Genomic DNA, 15,970 nt, shown 5'->3' with positions numbered 1-15,970 from the left:
TATGAAGCAGGTTGATTTAGATATGAATGTATTTCAATTGTTCCTGTTTGGCTGAAAAGGGCCTAATGCAGAAGATATCAAGAAACCCACTGTTTGTGCAATATTCTAACAATATTTACTACATAGGGTAAACAAAATACTTGAAATAATTCTAAACAGTTGTACCTGGGGCAGATGGTCTCGCAGGGTTTCTTCTGGCTTTATGGCTTCATAGTCTGAAGGACATTTTTTAATATAGTTACTTTAGATGCAGGTACTCCATTTTAGTTAGGGCTGCACTCTGAAAAATCAAATGATTATAATCTCTTCAATACCCTGATTGATTTAACCCTGTGGAAGAGAAATACCAGAATAAAGCCAAAAGACCATCACCCCAATGATGGACAATTCAAACTGACCTGCCTCTTTTTTCAATGCTTATATTACTAAGGTTTGACTCTTTTAAAATCACCTTATCAGTATAATTCTTTAAAGAATATTAGGTCCTTCTTCTTTAAGGATAAAATTGCACAAGCACAGGACACCACGATTTGTTAATAGATACCTTGGTGAGTTCCACTTCAAGCCTTGTATGAATGTGTTCTCTCGGCCTCCATAATTGACCTATAGACCTGTTGAACCTTGTCATGTCGTAACAATTCACAGGTTAATAATGTAAACTAAAATGAGAATGTTGTATTCAACATTTTTGGCTGTAATTTATGAAACTGTTTTTTGTGAATTTTAGAAAAGGTGTGGCACCTATGTTACTTTACTGCTGTAAAATTTCTTACCCAAAATTTGGTGAATTTCACTAGTCTGCCCTCACATTTTATTTATGATTCTAAATTGTCTTAAGTTGTGTCTAGCGTTCTTGTCCTTCATTTTATTTGGTGAATGTATTAAAATTCTCTCACCTTCTCCCAAAAGACCATGAAAATGACAGGTACATTTTAAAAAGTTTATAATCATGTAAATTCCGATTATATCCGTACGTTTACAATTCTCTACTCTTAAAGATTTTTTTAAAAACAAGGGTTTTTTAACATAAAGGTTGACAAAGAGTTTCACACCCTTGAGTGATACCAAGTCAAGAATGCCCGTTTTATATATGGACAATCTGGAGCATAATTAAGTGCATCTTAATGACGTTTCCCCTGATGTGTGCAGAAATATGGTTTACCAACAGCCAAGCATCATTTCCTCATCAAACATAAACGTACTATCTAGAAATAAAATCCAACAATTTTACTTTGCTATGTAAAAATACTCCCAAGAAGCTAAAGGCACAATTTTATTCACATCTAGTAGAGAAACCAACCATAAAATCATTATTTTCAACTTAATAACTGATTGACATTTCTCAAACAAGCTGTTTTCAATCCTGATAGTTCTTTATTTTCTTTAACATATTTGCTATGGGTTGCTAATTTGCAATAGGTGTCATGAGAATAACCAAAATTGGTAAGTGTGACAAAACGGTGACAAAGTGTTTCACACCCAAGTTAAGAATGGGGGGAAAGCGTTGCAAAAGGACACTACTGCAATCCTACTTATATTCTTGCAGTAAAACCAGCAATGCATCCATTTCAAGAGTCATCATCTCAATTCCAATTTCTTCCCCTCAAGAACAATTTGAATCTCTTTGGCATCCAAAGTCTCATAAGTCAATAAAGCTTCTGCTAGATTCTTATGCTCTTTTGCATGAGTCTTCAAGATATGTTTTGCTCGTTCATATGAGTCCTGAAATAGAAAAGCAGGTATGTTAAGAGGCAGAAAACTTAGGAGAAGCAAAACCCATAAATGAGAAAAGAAAAACTTTATGAACCCTAAAATTGCCCAATTTAATAATTTCTATTTATAAAATATAAAAGCATTTGTAATTTTTAGATAAGAGAATTTTATTTACAAAAAAGTCACAAAGATTAACAAAATTTTATAAACACTATTTTGAAGTAATTAACAGTTAATCAAAGTGATTTAATATATATCACTTGTTATATGATACACATTAAAATAGTTTTCTACTGCCTTTATCTATTAGTTCTTTTTATATTTAAATTTTTAACAAACGTAGAGATAAGGCAATATACATGGAACAGATTTACTAAATACTTTTAAATTATGCTTCCTTCTACATCAGATACAAGATCAATTTTAAAACCATCTGCATATTAAATAGCCTTTTCATAATTCCTAAATTTAAAGGAGGTAAGCACCAAATAGAACTTAAAATGCATAAAAGAAACTGTCATAAATTTCAAAGGAAAACTATTATATTAGCAATACCATAAATTAAAAAAGACTTTTCCAAAGAATACCGCAGAAGGTCCATTAAATGTTTTGTAATGATTAAGTCTAGAATATTTTTACTTGCATCATTGTCCATCCAGTTTAAAACAATAAGCACTGAACATACTGTGAAAGGATTGTTCTTAAATAAACAATGGATGGCCACGTGTCATTTTAAGGATAACAGAAAAAGACTATGTTCTTTGATTTGCAAGTAATGTTCTTTATCCAAGTAATACTCAGTGTTTCCATTATCCTTGAATGACAAGGTTCGTGTGCAAAAGAGACCATCCTTTTACTGGTGGAATGCTTCTACTCTTATTCAGGCTCAATATAAGGTGCCCAAAAAGAATCACTGATTTTGACATACGGATCATGTGGAACAACAAATGATCTATTTAAAATAATCTCTAACATTACATGCAGTGTTATCAGCTGTGCAGTTGATTCCTGAATATTTTTTTTTTCTTTTAAACATTTCTACCAGGCAGAGGAAAGTGGTCTACACTCACTCAAGGGAATCAATAGTTACTCCTTATTTTCTTTTGTATCATGAGTATTCTAAAGATTCTTGATTCAGTAACGGTCACAACCTGATGTTTCAATTCATTGCATGGTACAAAGAGATTCCAGTATCTGTTGCTGTTCATCCAACCACTGTTGCTCCCTTTCCAAGTCTTCCTTTAACTTTTTATTCTTTGACTGAATAGTAGATAGTACCAATTCAAGATAATGTCTCAATTTTTGGCATTCTTCTTTTCCTAATGTTACTAGAACTTCTTCATTCAATGGAATTATTTCAGGAGTTTCTACCATTGACTGAATTCAGCAGTTAAACACTGCTCTTGCATAATTAATAACGAGAGCTCAACATTTGAACCAGGGAGTGTCTCTGTTCCAACACGTGATAACGATAGGGTAGGTAGAAAGGTAAAAATGAGCAGGAGGGAACAAGCATCAGTTAGGAGACCCCGTGCAGTTGCTCTTACTTGGGTCACAGATATCCTGCTCTGCAGGATACTAAAAACCAAGGCGAGCACAAATACCTTGCTCAGCAAGATACTGAGAACAAGACATTTCGGTTTAGCCTCCCATAGTGGGGTTTCCTAAAGAATTATGAGAAGATAGTGGGCTCGCACATGCCCCTAAATCAAGGTCATTAGAAGGAAAAATGCCAGAGAGGGAGTAGAAACATCCCACTAATCAGAATGCACATCCTGCTTTCCAGAACCATACATTTTAGTTTAGTCCCCTTTTTAATGGAGTTCTCAAATAAATCACAGGAAATTGAGAGGTTCACACTTATGCCCTGGGAAACAACCTTGGGAACAAGAAGGGAGGATAGGACACTCAGCAGAAAAGGAGAAAGCTGCTGGCGAGGGACGGGGGAGAGAATTCTACCCATAGAGATAATGGGAGGAGGCTGCTTCCCTCCCGTGGGTCAGCCGTTCCATGTCTTGGAGTGTACTCGCTTTATTAATAAACTTCTTGCTGTGCTATGCTTGCACAAACTCTGTCTCTCAACTGAATTCTTTCCCTCAAGAAGACAAGAACTGAGGAAAAATGTCACTTCTGGTAACAATAATTTATTCTGACATTCTTCCATATCTTTCCACATTTCTTCACATTTTTTAATAAGTTCTTTAGTATCTGCAACATCTTCTACAAGTGTATGTAGCATTATCTGGATCTAGATCTTGCTGACTCACTGACATGTGGCTTCTGTTTCTTAGTCTTGTAAGAAAAAAAGCCATGTGACCTTGGGCGAGTCACTTAAACTGTCTGTGCCTCAGTTTCCTTATCTGTGGGGTTCCAGAGCCGGAGAACAGTGGGACTCAAGGCCTGGCGGATGTGGGCTATGCAGTCCCAGGGAGGTGAGGGGCCACCACCATAGCTGTAGCTCCATATCCTGGGAGCTGCCAGCCCCAGCAGCAAGTGACCAAAATATAAAAGCATTTAAAAGTTTGGTTCCCACAGATAACTCTTTTGTACTTTCAAACGTTCCATTTTTAACCTCAAAATCTATCACACAAAAAAATGATTACCTTAGACAAAAAGCTACTTAAAAAAAATTAAAGTATACTCTGTACTTATGTGCTTTTTAAATAAAGCCTGTGAACATAGAAATCTATTTCTCTATTCAGTATGTATGCTAGAAAAGAAAGGAAGTTTGCTCCTTTTTCCTCTTGATTTCACCAATTTATTCAATCTAGAATGACCGGAAAAGACCTACCTTTCCCTTCTGTTACCTGGTAGTATATACACTTGACAACTATAATAGTATTATTACAGCTGATCCTTGATTTTCAAACTTTTATTGCAACCCACTTAAAAACTTCAATTGTCTTTCCAAAGGCGAGTTTGGATTAAGTTAATCAGTTCATGAATAACCATACTACTAAAAGTTCATTTTTGGCAGTGTCTCAACATCTGTCTGTACAATGATTTTACCAATATTTGAGTATTTAATCATATTTTTGCCCTTACAAAACTGTGGAAAATATAAAAATGAATTTACAAACACCAAGAAGCATAGATCATATAAACATAATGCTTCGTATAATTATTATAATTATAAAAGTATAATTATTAAACGTATATAAACATATATAATTATTAAACGTATATAAAATGTATAATTATTAAATATAGACATCATTAGACTTTCTGAACAAAACCCTCACATCAACTGAAATAATCAAAGCAAATATATAAAATATTAGAAATAAATTATAGAAGATTATAGCTAAAAATGAAGGATAAATTAGCAATAACTTAAAAACTTTCTTGGGATGAAACCCTTATGTTGTAACATGTTAAGAATACTATTAGGTTTTTATGCTTTTAAGTTTCATATACATTGGAACCTAAAACACTATTAACTAGTAATCATGTCTCCTTAGTAACAACATAAGCTTGCCATCTAGTGGAGATAGTACCTACTGCCTTTCTAATCATTTCGTAAGGAAAGGATTCAAGTTTTGCTATTCTGTTTTGTGAGTTTTCAAAAATGTATTACAGCAAAGAAAATATTTCTGATGTTCTAGGAGTATTAGAGTATAGATAATTTACTTAGAATAACATAAACAATAAGGGAAAGAGAACGAAGATTCTGGGAAGGCAGAGATTTCTTCTGAAACACCTTCTAAATCTTTCCATTATATAAACTTTCCCACATTGTTAACTACTTTAAAGCATTTCTTCCACTCTCTTAGTCAAAAACTGACCCTCCTGGAAAGACTGCTTTCTCAAAGCCTCCAAGTGGCAGTTATTTATTCACTCTTATCCCAGATACTTCAGGATAAAGAGGCGAGCTCTTTTTTCCCATCAACACTTCCAGACGATTACTATACTACCCTCTTCTATCCAGCACTATTCCTTTGAAGTTCATGCGATTTGACTACAGCCCGATCCAACATCCTTCACTGTGTCATCTACTACCCGAATTACAATCCTCATTCACTCAAGACTTCCGGCACTCAGTTCAGTCTTATCCATTCCAAGACCTGCCTTCACGCATGCCCAAATGGAACACATATCCAGACCCATGAATCTCTCCCAACCTCCAATCTATATTAAACCACCTGAAATTCAACATTTATAAAACTGAACTCATGATCTGCCCCCTTCCCAGCCATCACCAGTGTTTACTCAGTAAATGGCATAACTATATAGTTGCATGAGGCAGAAACCTAAAAAATTATATTTTAAATTTAATTAACAGCTCTCCCAGCAAAAACATCACAAAAGCATTTTGATTCCACTACATCAGAATCCCTTGAACCCATCATGTTTCTCAATTTCCACCCTAACCCAAGCATCCATTCTACCACGACTGGATTACCATAGTACCTACTAACTGATCTTACTGAATCTACTCTTACACATTATCTTACCCTAATCTGTATTGGACAATGCACTCAAAATGACCTTTGTTTTGCTTACTCTGTATTCTCAGCACATGCACACTGCTAGGCACAAGCAAATAATAATATATGTTGACTAAATATACGTCAAGAGTGGGAAAATAAAAACTCAATAATTAATATCCCCAATTCTAATACCTCTTGTGGCTTTGCAGCTACAGAATTGAGTATTTATCGTCACTGATATAATCTGTTCTTAGCCTACGGTGAGCATAAAGCACAGACCGAGTCTATGACCAGGGGTTCTCTAACAACATATTTAAGTCATGGTTGCAATGGTACACCTACTATCTTCTACTTAGGCACAGTATGACTAAATAAAGAAGCACAGAAAAATATGATCATCACCTTTAGAAGGATTCTGATTTCTTGCTCAATAGCAGATTGCGTTTCTGGACTCAGTTTCCCTGTATCACTGTAGGTCATAACTCCAAGCTAAAACGAATAGGAAAAAAGTGAACAGAAAAACCCCAAAATACTAATAAATGTTAACAGAGGAAGTACTACCCTATACCTAAGGAAACACATTTCACAGTGGGACAACGAAGAAATTCAATATAAAAATGGCCTTAAGGGCAAAGAAACTTTATCATTCTTCCCAAAGTATGAGACTAAAATTAAGTGTGAGCAAGAGAGAAAGTTTAAAATCCTAAGTATGGTTCTGAGTACTTTCTTAGAAAAACCCTGGCAGCTATTTCAAGTCCAGAAATCCACAATTCAAAGTAATAGAATTGCTTCATGGAACCACAGTGGTAATGCAGGAAAGTGAAATTGTGAAAAGGGTAAAGTACGGCAAGCTCAACAAGTACGTCTTTTATGTCATGTGAATAGAAAAGGCTAAAGAGTTTGTCTTATCATTTGGTTAACTCATTAAGTAAACTATTACCTGTTCGAGCAGCTAGAATGGAAAGACTGCTACATTTGAGTACTCAGAAAATAAGGTTTAGTTTAGTGTAAGGGGGACAAATTCATTTGGAATGAAACAGAGGATAAGTAAATGCTATCAGTTTATAATGAGAACCCTCTCTCACAGACACTTGGCACATATCATTTGATAGATGAGGAAGTATTAAAATTAGCCAGTACCTTTTCACTCATTCCAAATTTGGTAACCATCCGCTTTGCTATTCTAGTTGCATTATCAAAATCACTGGAAGCACCTAAAATTTTAAAATATACATAGAACTCAATTTATAAAGATATCTTTAAACCAGCAAATACAATTAAAACTAAAAACATTCTTTATAGCCAACCTGTTGTAATATGGTCAGTTCCAAATATAAGCTCCTCTGCCACTCTTCCTCCCATACTAACATCCATTTGCGCAAGTAGCTGAGATCTGGTTTCATTCCATCTGTCATTTTCAGGCAATAGGGACACCTAGACAAATGAAAAAGAAAAAATGAAGACACAGTTAATAACCAGAATTATCACTTGGCTCTCACATCTTATTAATACCATGATGTTGAAAGCTCAAAGACATTTAGTACAGATGGTCGTCAGGTGATTGATGACAAAAGCAGCAATTTATAAAATAAGGAAAATTCTTTACAAAGGAAAAGCTCATTTTATAAATAATAGGTAGATTATGCTACAATATGACTGTTTTATCCTCCATTTCACAAAATGTTTAAAATGTGCACAATTAGAAAGATAGGAGAATGAAACTTGTACTTGAGAAAAATCTTATAAAAACTATTGAGCCAGGGCATAATTACATTCTGGGGGGAAGAGAACAATTATATATTTAAGAATTATTCTTTGCCATCATTCCAGAATTAAATTTCATAATGTAAATATATAATATCCAAAACATTAAGGATATTCTTTATTAGCACATAAATTTCACAAGTATCTGTGATTTCAAGATGATTCAGAGATTAAGAAAAAAGTACCAACAAACTTAGAATGTAGCTGAATTTTCTTTTTAAATGTTTTCATCAGCAATTTCCTACATAAGCTTCCGGGCAGCGCTATTTGGAAGCAAAGAAAAATTACAAGATACTTACATGTCCAAGTGTTGGCCCTCGTGGCATGATTGTAGCTTTGTTGATAGGCATTGCATCTTTAGTGTAATATGCAATAATAGCATGACCAGATTCATGATACGCTGTGATGGTTTTGTTTTTGTTATCGATTTCCACACTTCTACGTTCAGGCCCTAAAGGCAAACATTTAATTAGATAAAATATTCCAGACATATTTAAATTAATGAAACCTATTTGCCTCAAAGTCATTCTTAGAGCATTCTTAGAGTAATATGATTAATATCAGCATTAATAGTTTAAACAGAGTAAAAGTTCTAATAACTGAGTAGAATTGACTCTACAACATATATAATCTATCAACTGAAATACAAAAGTGTTACAACTATCTTCTTAATCCATACAGCAAAAGAGAATGCTTAATTCTATTTCTAGAAAATGCGGTTCCAATTTAACAGGAATGTCGTAACTAACCTGTTTCGAAATCAATTCAAAATTTAAAATAAAAATTAAATACTGAAAAAAGTAAACTATTCTTTCATCAGCAATATCAGACAAAAGTAAAACCATGGGCACTCATTCCCTCCAAAAGTGTAATCATGTAAGCTATACTTGTTCTGTAAGAGGCCAAATTATGTTGCTATATTTAAGTATATATTTTCATGTTCCTGCACCTTTCTTTTTTATAACTTTTCCCCCCACATGAAGACTTTATTCTATAACATAATGAATAGTGTAAGACAGGAAAAAAAAAGAAAACCTACCCATTAGAATTTTATCTTTGGAAAACTCTAGTTCCTTCATAGTAACCATTTCTTTTCCATCAACAGCTGCCTTTAATGCAGCTTGGTTCACAAGATTCTCCAACTCTGCTCCAGAAAAGCCAACAGTACCTCGAGCTATGATTTCTGGATCGACAGCTATGTAGATAGAACATATTAAAATTCCAAAACATCTAATAGAAAGCTTTTCACAAAGAACTCATCACGTTCCAAAAGAAAAAAAAGATAACAGTTATCATGAACTATAATTTAAAATATTTATCTTAACGAAACTAAAAAACTTACTTTACTTAAATTCAAAGAGGAAAAAGCTAAAATTGCTATTAAATATGCCATTAAAATCGCCATTGGGACAAACCGCAAAAGTTCTTTAATTTAAATGAGTTTGTGAAAAACAAAGAAATGTAGAGCTGTCAGATGATAATTTATATACCTTCAATTATGACCTATATTGTTACTGGCCTAACCACAAATTCATAAGAAGCATATTCATAGGCAACATTTTGTTTTCTGACTTTCATCTTGAAATACTCTGGACATCAAAGCTCCCTTTATTTTAGGAAACATATTTGTTTTATAAACTGATTCAGGTATCTCTGAAAATATCACAGCTTTAATAGCTGCTTTTTTTACTCAGGTGGTCCGTATTTCCATGTGTTTCTTTTATAGCGTGCTCCCCTCTTTTGGCCCCGAAGTGATTTTATCAGGAGGTACCATGCTCATAATAAACAGGTGTGTTTTCTATTATTTTATATTTTACATTCATCTTAAAATCCATCTTTATATCTCCAAGTACTGTCTAACTGAATACTCAAAAGAAAATTTTCTTCAGAATTGGGATTCAAAATGATAAAATCTCCTACATATATACTAATTAAGAAATGGACTTTTTTTTTTAAGAGGACCCATAACTGGAAGGGGAAAAGGACACATAAAAGAACTGGTCTTTATATACATTTATCAAGTAAGGACCACAAACAGGGTGCATTGATGTATTACCATTTCATGGCGATAACAATGTTTGTATCATGGAATTAGACTTACACTGATCAAACTTTATTTTATTGAGGTACCATTTCAAAATTTCTGTTCGACCTTTTACATCTGGTCTTGGAACTGTAACCTGCATGTCAAAACGACCAGGACGTATTAAGGCGCTAAAGGAAGAATACAAAAAGAAAATATAAATTAATAAGTGGATTATGCTGAAGATAAAAATAAACAGGACTAATACTCTAAAAAAAGGATGGAAAAACAATGGCAACCAGAGGTTAGATGGAGTTTTGAACACACATATACAGATAGTTCCTGGTAAAACAGGGCTCAAATAACAGTTTCAATAACCAAAAGGTAGAACAAAAGTTCACATAGATGTATATCTGGACAGTACAAAACCCTCAGAAATAAAAATATGCAAGTCAGTCAAGGAACAAATAATTCTACAGCAGTCTGTTATGAAAGCTACACACCCACCTTAACTGCTCTAAGTATAGAACGTTAAACTAGAGTCTTAGGCAAAGACAAACTATTAGATCAAATGAAACTGTGAATAACTTCTATAATAAAGTCAACAAAAATTTTAAACTACAGTAAATTTTATTTTAAAAATATGCCCTACAGGGCCGGCCCAGTGGCTCAGGCGGTTAGAGCTCCATGCTCCTAACTCCGAAGGCTGCCAGTTCGATTCCCACATGGGTCAGTGGGCTCTCAACCACAAGGTTGCCGGTTCAACTCCTAGAATCCTGCAAGGGATGGTGGGCTCCACACCCTGCAACTAAGATTGAACACGGCACCTTGAGCTGAGCTGCCTCCCAGATGGCTCAGTTGGTTGGAGCGCATTCTCTCAACCACAAGGTTGCCAGTTCGATTCCTCGAGTCCCGCAAGGGATGGTGGGCAGCGCCCCCTTCAACTAAAATTGAACACAGCACCTTGAGCTGAGCTGCCGCTGAGCTCCTGGATGGCTCGGATGGAGTGCGTCCTCTCAACCACAAGGTTGCTGGTTCGACTCCCACAAGGGATGGTGGGCTGTGCCCCCTGCAACTAACAACGGCAAATGGTCCTGGAGCTGAGCTGCACCCTCCACAACTAAGACTGAAAGGACAACAACTTGAAGCTGAACGGCACCCTCCACAACTAAGATTAAAAGGACAACAACTTGACTTGGAAAAAAGGCCTGGAAGTATACACTGTTCCCCAATAAAGTCCTGTTCCCCTTCCCCAATAAAATCTTAAAAAAAAAAAAAAAAATGCCCTACACCCTCAAATTTTGTGATACATAAAGTGTCAGGTTCTTTTAACAGCTTTACTGATATGTAATTCACATACCACAGAATTTCAAGTGAATCCAGTGGTTTTTGATATATTCAAAATTGTGCAACCATCACCATAATCTAATTTTAGAATATTTCATCCACCCTCAAAAAGAAAACCCACATCCACTGGCAGTCACCCCCCATTCTCCCCAGAATCTGCCAACTACCGTGTTTCCCCGAAAATAAGACCTAGTTGGACAATCAGCTCTAATGAGTCTTTTGGAGCAAAAATTAATATAAGACCCACTCTTATTTCACTATAAGACTGGGTATAATATAATTAATATAATATAATATCCCAGTCTTATTTTACTATATTATAAGACCGGGTCTTATACTAATTTTTGCTCCAAAAGACGCATTAGAGCTGATTGTCTGGCTAGGTCTTTTTTTCGGGGAAACACACTACTAATTTACTTTCTGTTGCTATGGATTCACTCTTCTGGACATTTCATATAATGGAATCATGTAATACATGTAATGTTTTGTGATGGGCTTCCTTCTCTTAGCATAATATTTTTAAAGTTCATCCATGTTCCAGCATGTATCAGTAGTCTACAAAAATTTGTTTTAATACTTACTTATCTAATGCCTCTGGGAAGTTGGTGGCTCCTATGATGATAACTCCTTCGTTGGGTTTAAAACTATTAAAAAAAAAAAAAGTACCTTTGCACTAAAAATTAAAACAGGAGACATAGAAATGCTCTATACAAAACTGTTTATCATTAATCTTAATTAACAGCAAAGAAAAAAGATCGATCTTTTTATGCTCCAAATGATATCTCTATTTTTTAAAAGTACTAGTAACAAATGTTAGGCCAGTATACTTCAATAAAAGTGTTACCAATAAATCACCGAAACATCTGTGATGACATATCTGCACAATATTTGTTCTACTTAGGAAAAGACCTGACACAAAAAGCTTGAGTCCTTGACTAATTTCTGAAAAATTATTTTCAATTTCACCAACTCAAATGATTTGCTCCTAGACTTCCTATTTGGTTCCAGAATGTCTTACATGACTTTGAGAAACATTTCTGCTTCTTTCAAAGCAAACCCACCTCTTGCTTTCCATATTATGAAAACTGATGCAAGCTTTTTATCTACCATATCGCTCAAAGCTAGCCAAACTGTATAAGGACCAGTGTACTCTCCCTTTCCATCTCCACACAGAGTACTTAGTCTCACCTTTCCTGTCATAATACAATAAATGCAAAAAGATGTAGCTATCACCAGTTAAAAGGAGTTGGTATATTCATTACCCCATTAGTAATAGAAACAATACGATACTGAGAAGAGCTTGTCTTGATTTCTTCTGTGAAGGAGTACGCTGTTGCCTATAAACATTAACATTTTCCCTGTCTCTCAAATGTTACCAAATATATCACCATATTCCAAAGGCAGAAGAAGATTCAATTACCCATCCATTTCAGCAAGAAGTTGATTTATAGTTTGCCTTGAATATGGATGCATTGGAGATTCAATTCTCTTCCCACCAACAGAATCTAATTCATCAATAAATATAACACAGGGTGCGTTCGCTTTTGCTTCCCCTAGGAAAACAGAAAAGATTCAAATAGGTTTAATGAAATCAACATTTTTGGACAAAATCATATAAATATTAAAAACCTGTAAGATTGTCAAAAAACAACAAAAGACATTCATTAGGGAGAAAATACACAAAAGGATTTTTTTTAACTGATTGAAGAACAGTAGCCTCAGAAGGAAAAAAAAAACTATACCATAAAGCATGATATATAATAAAAACAACTAATAATTCACTCATTCTTCCTAGCTGTACAAATCACATACAATCAGGGTTGAGGCTAATTACTCTTTAATTACATATTACAGAAATTACGACTAAAATGAAAATAACAAAAACAAGAAAACCCAGTGTTTCAGCAGCCCCCAACTGCATCTAACACTTCTACTAGCTCTTCTGGCTGTATGTGGAGAAAAGCATAGCTCTGTTTTAGCTCACAAATTAAGTTACCTGAAACCAGAACCTCACAATGGCTATTTCAGCTGATTAACAATCTTAATAACGTAGAAAAGATAGGGTAAAAACCCCTCTTCCCCTGAAATTAAGAAAAGTTAGTATTGTATAAAAGATACATTAAAACGTACTAAAAAGATTTCTTATACGGCTTGCTCCCACACCCACAAACATCTCATCAAATTCTGATCCAGAAGCATAATAAAAAGGAACATCAGCTTCTCCAGCCACAGCTCGGGCAAGAAGTGTCTTTCCTGTTCCTGGTGGTCCAACTAAAAGAATTCCTAAAGAAAAAAAAAAAAAAACAACAAAAAAAGTAAACAAGAATAATTTAAATTGAAAAACAAAAACAAATCCTGATATAAATCTATAAAACAAATAATTACTAATTTATATAATTTTGAGGTTGAAGGTACATCAAAATACCAATGTTTTTAAACACAGCAAAATATATTTGTCTCTACTAATAACTGATTCATGTCAGAACCTTTTCCAATACTTATTTTCCTGTATCATTTTAAAAAATGCATTTAAAAAAATTCTAGGAATATCTGGTGAAAACTGAAAAAATACAGAAGAGTACATGATATTAAGGAAATAGTGTTTAATTTTATTTGGTAGGATAAATTATTGTTTATTTAGGACAATGTCCTTACTCTTAGCTGATGCATAACAAAAGTATTTAGATGTAAGGTAGTTAATGTCTACAGCTTTCTTTCTAACTTTTCCATGTTTGAAAAATTTCGCAACAAGTTTTCATAACAAGTTAAAACTTGATTTACATGACTTTTTCTTTTTCCAAACTACATTAAAAAAAAGGCAACAAAGCTGTATTAATTCTGTATTTTAACGTTAAAAAAATCTTTTTAAGGAAGCTCAAAAATACCCTTAAGACTATCCTTGTATTTCCTGTTATTGTGATTCCTAACTGGTTTAAATCATCACCAAATCTTGATACCTGAGGGTTTTCCCACGAATTTATAAAGTATTCCTTGTGATCAGAAAGAAGAATGTCATTATTTTTATGGTTTTAAATATGCTCCCTATGATACTACAGTATTGATTTAATAAATGAACCCTAAATAATCAAAGATTCATGCAAACATTTTTATGTACTACTGAACATTCTCAGTAGAGATACTGGGCAGTATAAAAACAAGGAGTGTCCCCTTATCTCACCAAATCCATTTCTAGAACTGGAATCTACAATGTTCTATACATAACAAATGAATAAATCTAGAATTTGTTCTAAGGAAATAAGAATATGGGCAAAGCCTTGAGATATTAAGATGATCACCCCAGTGCTAACTTTAATAGTAAAACATTAAAAACAATTTAAAACTTCAAGTAAATGGTTAAAGTATTGTACAACCATATAGAAGGACACCATAAAGTCATTATAATTCTGCACCCAATTCCGACAATGTGGATTTTTCCCTCACATCGACCAACAAGCAATTCTATGACACCAGCTGGGTATCCTACAATGCAGCTCAATTCAGACACTACCTACCTGGAGCTAGCATTAGATCCCACTGGTTAGGAAGCCACTCCCCCAACCTTGAGATGCCAGTGGCAAGACCAGGTGGTTTCCTATGTTTCTGACCAACAGGCTAGTCAGAGGTTCCAATGTCTCCCTACTTGGGTATGATTAATTTGCTAGAGCAGCTCACAGAACTGAAGGAAACACTTACTTAGTAGATTACCAGTTTATTATGATATACGCAACTCAGGAACGGTCAGGTGGAAGAGATGTGTAAGGCAAGTGAACCTCATTCTTTTGGGTTTTTATGGAGGCGTTACATCGGCATGATTGATTAAATCACTGGACATTGGTGATTAATTCAATCTCCAGCCCCTCTCCCTCCCCAGAGGTGGGGAGGAACTGGTGGGTGTTCCTTATGTGTGTTCCAAAAGTGATCTCATTAACAAAAGGAACCTTTATTGCTCTCTTCACTATAAAATTCCAAGAGTTTTAGGAGTTCGGTGCCAGAAACAGGGACTAAGAACAAATATTTATTATAAATCACAATAACATACAGTCACTAAAAATCATATTTAGTAACTGAGAAAGCATCAGACAAAGCTAAACTAAGGAACGTTCTACAAATTCGTGTGTACTCTACACAATCTTTAAGATCACAAATGATCCACCCTCACCCCCACAAAAAAAGACTGAGCAATTTTTTGAGATTAGAGAAAAACCTAAATGTTGTGTGTGAATCTGGAATGCGTCCTGAACCTGGGGTGCAGGGTGAAGGATGAGGGGACCTAACTACAAAGGATATTACTGAGATAAATGCTGAAATTTGAATATGACTGTGAATTTGATAATAGTTTTTGGATCACTGTTAAATTTTCTAATTTTAATAACTGTACTGGAGTTATGTGACAAGAATATCTTTATTCTTAGGATATACACAATGAGATATTCAGGAATAAAGGAGCATTGTATCTATAATTTACTCTCAAATGGTTGAAAAGTACATGTGTATAAAGAAAGTAAATGAGCAAATAGGACAAAATATTTAAAAACTGTTGAGTTTGGGTTGAGTATAGATGGAGTTCTCTGTTCTATTCTTGCAACTTCATATAAAGTTTGAAATAACAAAATTTTAAATTACCAAAAAAGGTTATAGCACAGTATGTTCAGAACAAACACTTATTTATAAAATAGCAATTAAGAACTAAACT

The 15,970-nt window shown here is 34.4% G+C and overlaps 1 protein-coding gene and 1 pseudogene across 1 annotated transcript in view; both read right to left on the bottom strand.

The window, feature by feature from the left end:
* Window positions 1-1,352: 1,352 nt before the first annotated feature.
* The window catches only part of YME1L1 (YME1 like 1 ATPase), a 43,303-nt gene continuing 28,685 nt past the window's right edge, over window positions 1,353-15,970 (bottom strand). The window contains exons 10-19 of the mRNA XM_033100657.1: window positions 13,408-13,560; window positions 12,698-12,830; window positions 11,859-11,921; window positions 10,009-10,121; window positions 8,947-9,102; window positions 8,207-8,358; window positions 7,451-7,577; window positions 7,284-7,357; window positions 6,546-6,632; window positions 1,353-1,722 (exon numbers count right to left, since the gene is read on the bottom strand). Coding sequence (XP_032956548.1) covers window positions 1,579-1,722; window positions 6,546-6,632; window positions 7,284-7,357; window positions 7,451-7,577; window positions 8,207-8,358; window positions 8,947-9,102; window positions 10,009-10,121; window positions 11,859-11,921; window positions 12,698-12,830; window positions 13,408-13,560 — 1,202 coding nt within the window. The 3' untranslated portion in view covers window positions 1,353-1,578. The remainder of the gene's footprint in view (window positions 1,723-6,545; window positions 6,633-7,283; window positions 7,358-7,450; window positions 7,578-8,206; window positions 8,359-8,946; window positions 9,103-10,008; window positions 10,122-11,858; window positions 11,922-12,697; window positions 12,831-13,407; window positions 13,561-15,970) is intronic.
* On the bottom strand, window positions 2,201-6,096 carry LOC117019106 (centromere protein K-like; annotated as a pseudogene).

Source organism: Rhinolophus ferrumequinum (genome assembly GCF_004115265.2).
Source record: "Rhinolophus ferrumequinum isolate MPI-CBG mRhiFer1 chromosome 5 unlocalized genomic scaffold, mRhiFer1_v1.p scaffold_110_arrow_ctg1, whole genome shotgun sequence".
NCBI classification, from domain to species: Eukaryota; Metazoa; Chordata; class Mammalia; order Chiroptera; family Rhinolophidae; genus Rhinolophus; species Rhinolophus ferrumequinum.
The sequence above is the reverse complement of the archived record's forward strand: the minus strand, read 5'-3'. Positions and strand labels throughout refer to the sequence as shown.